At 43.1% G+C, this 6,959-nt stretch overlaps 1 protein-coding gene across 1 annotated transcript; it reads left to right on the forward strand.

The window, feature by feature from the left end:
- Positions 1 to 585: 585 nt before the first annotated feature.
- On the forward strand, positions 586 to 1,584 carry LOC123486165. Its single transcript, XM_045217375.1, has 2 exons — positions 586 to 610; positions 842 to 1,584. The coding sequence occupies exons 1-2, from the start codon at positions 598 to 600 to the stop codon at positions 1,582 to 1,584; spliced, it is 756 nt and encodes a 251-aa protein (XP_045073310.1). The 5' UTR covers positions 586 to 597.
- The last annotated feature ends 5,375 nt before the right edge of the window (positions 1,585 to 6,959 follow it).

Below are 6,959 nucleotides of genomic sequence, written 5' to 3' on the forward strand. Positions count from 1 at the left end.
AGCGATTTGCTGTTTGTTACTCGTCTTGTTGGCTGAGGAAAAGTAAATATGGACAGTTATTCTAATATGTTCAAAGTGCACATCAGAATTCAGTAAGAAGGACCGCAGATCGTTGCATCCTCGACTTGCATGTTCTGTTAATATGAACTACCATATTCTAAATGTGATTTATTTCATTCTGAGCACCGTGGTTGGTGGCTCCTTAATTGGGGAGAAGGGGCTCGTGGTAATGGCTGGAGCGAATAGGTGGAATGTTATAAAATACATCAAACACATGGTTTCCATTTGATGCCATTCCATTTGCTCCATTCCGGCCATTATTATGAGCCGTTCTCCCCTCAGTAGCCTCCTGTTGTGGGTGGACGCCCTATTCAGGTTACGCACCCAATGCATATTGGTCCGGTATATTTCTCAAATGTCTGCTAAATTAAAAATGTTGCCGGTCAAATGTCCGGCGCCACACTTTCTAACAGAAACCCTGCTCTGTATCTCTTACAGTCAGTAGACATGGAGGATGGGAAGCCTGATCTGCTGCTCATCAAAGAGGAGACAATAGAAGACGGACCAGAGAGCATTGATCTGCTGAGTGGACTAAAGATGGGGGAGCAAGGTAAGGGAAGAAATAAATAGCTACATACAGTAATAGATTATCAATGGGAATAGTGATGCGCCTGGCTATTATATTTTCTTCATTCATAAAATTTAATCAATACAACTTATGTTTACATACAGAAACACATCATGTATGAACTTGACCAGATAATTGAGAGAGAAAAAAACTCCATATGTAGAGTTTTCTCTGCCATGTTTGTAAAGTCTATTTTGTAACCTCTTCCTGCAGGTGGTTGGCTGGAGGATGACAGAGGAGACTGGGCGGCCATCTTGGATTCCCAGACCGGTGAAGCCAAGGGCCCGGGGGATGACATCACCGAGCAGGCCAGGAACAGAGGCGACATAGTGGAGGTCAGTGGATGGGACAGCGTCCTCCATTCTGGGCAGGGGAACAACACTGTTAACCACAACCAAAAACAGACAGTTGAACACAAAACAACAACCAAATTTAGTCTCCATGACAACAGACTGGCTGAGACCAGGACGAGACATAGATTTGGTCCGGGGGGACGGGGAGGTGTCCATATGCAGCTGGAGAGAACAGATACAGACTCGGCTAGCGATGCTCCGTCCTGCTCCTATAGTTGTGATTCAGACAGGCTGATGGCGCCTCAGGTTAACCCCCTAACAGGTGCTGCCTTCAGCCTGCCTTCTATAGGATCTATCAGCTGGAACATGGACCCTGCGACAACACAGACACTCCCTGGTCTTCATCCTCCTCACAATCTCCTAATGTTAAACCAGACCTCAGACAATGCCAGTGCCTCAACACTGAGTGGCTACACAAGTCCATTGACAAATGACAATAGTAGAGATGGAATCAGTAAAGCTGGCAGCGCCAAAGAGAAGCACTTCCGTGTTCGTTCTGTGGGAAAGTCTTCAGTTTCCGCAAAACAGGTGGCGATCCACCAGAGGATGCACACGGGGAGAGAAACCGTTCGGCTGCCACCTGTGCCTGGCCAGTTTCTCTGACTCGTCCAACCTGGAAGAGGCACCAGAGGGTCCACACAGGGGAGAAACCCTACAGCTGCCCCCAGTGTGAGAAGAGGTTCTCCCACCAGCCCCATCTGAAGAGGCACATGAAGATCCACACTGGAGAGAAGCCGTTCACCTGTACGCACTGCGGGAAGAGGTTCTCGAGAGAGGAGCTACTTAGGATACACCAGCAGAAAATGCACACCGCCCATGTATAGAGTATGGTGACGTAATTTACATTTTACATTTTAGTCATTTAGCAGACGCTCTTATCCAGAGCGACTTACAGTTAGTGAGTGCATACATTATCATACTGGCCCCCTGTGGGGAATCGAACCCACGAACCCTGGCATTTGTAACGCCATGCTCTACCAACTGAGCTACACGGGACTACATCATGTAATGTAGTACTAGTTAGTTTGTTTGTAGATAAATATGTTGGTTTTGGATGTAGTAGGGAACTGGATGAGGTGAACTGAGGAAAGAATGAGTAGATGATATGGTGATGGTTGGTGTGATGGTGTCTGTCAAAATGCTTCACTGATGAAAAGTGACAACCTTGTCCTGTTCTTTGATGCTGGTGTTTTATAATGAGGAAATTATAGTGCCTTAATTCATGTTTACTTGACATAAAGTAGTGAAGATGTGTGTAATGTAAACTTTCCAAAGTATTCTAAAATTAATTTGATCAAAGCAAGGGTACCAAATTTACAGAAAAGTTCAAGTGTTACCATATTGAGAAAAGTTATTGTACTTCATGTTATGTGAGTGTATGACCATTTTGTTGAAATTAAATACAAAATTGACTCTGTGCTGACTGACTAGGTTATTTTGTCAGAACTGACCTTAAAAATCAACCTAGTGAGTTTTCAGGATTTTCGCCCATCCTAATGATCGCCTCGTTTGAGGGCTTCCGTGAGATCAACGACGTCCCTAATTAGTATACATTTTTCCTTAGTTCCTACCCTTATTCCTTCATTCTATTATTTTTCAATTTTATTCAAGCCAAATATCCCTGTGCCCAGTGTTATCAATTCCTATAGACACTCCCCCGTTTGCGTTGTTGTAACAAATTTAGAAATTTAGAACGGATTCTTATCCCACAGCAAAGTGCACACATAAGTCTTTAAACGGTACATCTCCTCAGCGCACACACCCACATAAGCAAACGAACCAACCAGCGCCCAAAATTGTGAGAAATCTCACCTTATGTGCCGGCGTCTTGAGCGGGAGTCACTTCGTAGCTCATGAATGGAACGCTGGAGAGACGCAACACGTCCCAAAGTTCCTCGTCGCCATTCTGTGGTATCGAAATAACGATGCTAATTATGCTGTGATGACAAGAAACCTGGCTGATACTGTCCTTGATTATAATGGTTTATTACATCAAAGATTTCAGCGCAATTTACAGACTCCTGCAGACATCCTGGAGAACAACTGACCTAATCTCTAATATGTTATATCCTCCCCGTCCTTGTTCCAACCATGGTATTTATAATATGTAACATGATATGGGTGGTTTTTCCATAAACCAATCCCTGGCCTCCACATAACAGACTTCCTCTGTTTTAGGGGGCCCCCTATAGTAATGCTTTCCAGATGCTTCCGCAAGCTGAGTCAACTTCCTCTAACACACCATTTGCAAACGTCAGCAAAGTCATAAACTGTTTAGATACTACACATGACAAGTAATTTTTCCAACAATTGTTTACAGACATATTATTTCACTTATAATTCACTGTTTCACAATTCCAGTGGGTCCCCCCGGGACCACCCATACGTAAAAATGTATGCACACATGACTAAGTCGCTTTGGATAAAAGCGTCTGCTAAATGGCATATTATTTATTATTATTATTAACATACACTAAATTGACTGTGCCTTTAAACAGCTTGGAAAAATTCCAGAAAATTATGTAATGGCTTTAGAAGCTTCTGATAGGCTAATTTACATCATTTGAGTCAATTGGATGTGTACCTGTGGATGTATTTCAAGGCCTATCTTCAAACTCAGTGCCTCTTTGCTTGACATCATGGGAAAATCAAAAGAAATCAGCCAAGACCTCAGAAAACAAATTGTAGACCTCCACAAGTCTGGTCCAGCCTTGGGAGCAATTTCCAAATGCCTGAAGGTACCACGTTCATCTGTACAAACAATAGAACGCAAGTATAAACACCATGGGACCACGTGAGCCGTCATACCGCCAGGAAGGAGACGCGTTCTGTCTCCTAGAGATGAACGTACTTGGTGCGAAAAGTGCAAATCAATCCCAGAACAACAGCAAAGGACCTTGTGAAGATGCTGAGGAAACAGGTACAAAAGTATCTATATCCACAGTAAAACAAGTCCTATATCGTCATAACCTGAAAGGCCACTCAGCAAGGAAGAAGCCACTGCTCCAAAACCGCCATAAAAGCAGACTACGGTTTCCAACTGCACATGGGGACAAAGATCGTACTTTTTGGAGAAATGTCCTCTGGTCTGATGAAACAAAAATAGAACTGTTTGGCCATAATAACCATTGTTATGTTTGGAGGAAAAAGGGGTTGGCTTGCAAGCCGAAGAACACCATCCATAGAAAATGTGTGGGCAGAACTGAAAAAAGCGAGTGAGCAAGGAGGCCTACAAACCTGACTCAGTTACACCAGCTCTGTCAGGAGGAATGGGCCAAAATTCACCCAACTTATTGTGGAAGGCTACCCGAAACGTTTGACCCAAGTTAAACAATTTATAGGCAATGCTACCAAATACTAATTGAGTGTTTGTAAACTTCTGATCCATTGGGAATGTGATGAAATAAATAAAAGCTTAAATAAATCATTCTCTACTATTATTCTGACATTTCACATTCTTAAAATAAAGTGGTGATCCTAACTGACCAAAGACAGGGAATTTTTACTAGGATTAAATGTCAGGAATTGTGAAAAACTGAGTTTAAATGTATTTGGCAAGGTGTATGTAAACTTCCGACTTCAACTTTAGAAGCATGGTGGCTAGGAAAAACTCACTGTGTTAGAGATGGGCTTGACTGTGGTTAACATTTTATAATATTATGTTATATTCCCTATTGGAATTGACATTTTAGTCATTTAGCAGACGCTCTTATCCAGAGCGACTTACAGTTAGTGAGTACATACATTTTCATACTGGTCCCCCGTGGGAATCGAACCCACAACCTGGGTTGCAAGTGCCGTACTCTACCAACTGAGTTACACAGGAATTTGGCCTCTAGGTACCCTCTGTAAGGCCAGAGGTCACCGTAAAGCAGGTCTCAGTAACTGGTATCTGGGCCCCTGAGCTATAAAATCGTTCATGGGTGTCTTAAGCGATTAAGATGTTTCAAATGTATATTCTATTCAACCCCAAGATCTCCACCTTGATTTAATGCTTTGGCACCGGGCATAGAAGGGTAAAACAGCGAACGGATAAGGCAAGAGTATTTAGGTCAGCCCTCCCCCACTGGAGGGGGAGAAGATTTTCTGCTGACCTCTTAGAGGAACATGTCTGTCTTCCCATATGTCTGTCTTTGTCTATTAGACCTTTAAAATATAGAAGTTATTTTACATCTAGCATTTCTCCAAACTTTGACCAGTTTTCAATTCCTAACAATGGCGCTGCAAAGCAGGGTGGGCTTCTCATCACCGGAGGCCACGTGACAAAAGAGGTGAGTGCTCTTTCATATTAATTTAGAATTATATGAATTTGATATAGTCGCACCACCTCACCTGTAAAGTTAATGTTAAAAGTACTGACCACGTTTGTCTCTGTGTGTGACCCCAACAAATTGCAAAGACATGAAGTGAATCTGATAACTGTTTGGTGTGTAAATGTGAAAAGCATTGATAAGTGTGTCTCCTTCATACATTTCTGGGTTCTGCGCACGCTGCATGACTGTCTGTTCTCTGTATGTTTATGTCACAACAGAGCTCTTTTGGCACCTTTTGGGGTGTAGTGTATTGCAATACAATCACGGTAGCTAAAGTGAAGGATTAAATTGAAGTCTCAGCAAGATGAAACTCCAAATGACAGATATGGCACTTTTCATTTTTATGAACTGAGCAGGAGGGGAAGGACCTTTTGGTGAAACTCCATATGATGATGCACTGTCCTGATTATTTCATATAAGCAGGATAAAAATGGGTAAGCATGTGCTGGCAATGTGTGATTGACTATGTGCATATGATTTATGGTGAAGGCAACAGTGATGTTGCGACAGCTGGGTGCTGCAGTTTATAGTGAAGACAGTAGCCTAATGTTGAAGTGATTCCTCAGCAGTGTTCGGTGTAGAGTACTCAAATTACTTTTTTGTCGTAAAGAGTAACTTAACGCCTTCGTTTTTCAACTGAAGTAATCAGTTACTTAGTTATTTTCAAATAAGCAAAGCGCTTTAGGATAAGGGCAAGGGCTCTTTGGTAATGTATTGTTGTATTTGGATCGATTCTTAGACAATCAATCAATCAATGAAATGTATTTATAAAGCCCTTTTACATCAGCAGATGTCACAAAGTGCTATACAGAAACCCAGCCTAAAACCCCAAACAGCAAGCAATGTAGATGTAGAAGCGCGGTGGTAGGAAAAACTCCCTAGAAAGGCAGAAACCTAGGAAGAAACCTAGAGAGGAACCAGGCTCTGAGGGGTGGCCCCTTCTGGCTGTGCCGGGGGAGATTATAACAGTACATGGCCATTAAGGCCAGATTATTCTCCAAGATGTTCAAATGTTCATAGATGACCAGCAGGGTCAAATAAAAATCACAGTGGTTGTAGAGGTTGCAACAGGTCAGTACATCAGGAGTAAATGTCACTTGGCTTTTCATAGCCGGGCATTTAGAGGTTGAAATAGCAGGTGCGTGTAGAGAGAGAGAGTTGAAAACAGCAGGTCTGGGACAAGGTAGCGTCCGGTGAACAGGTCAGGGTTCCATAGCCGCAGGCAGAAGAGTTGAAACTGGAGCAGCAGCACGACCAGGTGGACTGAGATGGAGAAAGAGAGAATTAGAGGGAGCATACTTAAATTCACACAGGACACCGGATAAGACAGGAGAATAACACCAGATATAACAGACTGACCCCTAGCCCCCCGGCACATAAAAAAGTGGTTGTAAATATAAATGAAGATCTCCTCAATTGCACGAGCTCCGAGGGGGCGACAAACCGGACAGGAAGATCACGTCAGTGACTCAACCCACTCAAGTGACGTACCCCTCCTAGGGAAGGCATGAAAAAAGCACCGTAATTGGGTCAGAGGCAGAGAATCCCAATGGAGAGACGAGAACGAGGCACAGACAGTAAGGGTGGTTCCGTTCACCTTCGCACCCCTGGGCCAGACTACACTCAATCATAGGATCTACTGAAGAGAGGAGTCTTTATTTTTAT

This window comes from Coregonus clupeaformis, unplaced genomic scaffold (assembly GCF_020615455.1).
Source record: "Coregonus clupeaformis isolate EN_2021a unplaced genomic scaffold, ASM2061545v1 scaf1042, whole genome shotgun sequence".
Lineage (NCBI taxonomy): Eukaryota > Metazoa > Chordata > Actinopteri > Salmoniformes > Salmonidae > Coregonus > Coregonus clupeaformis.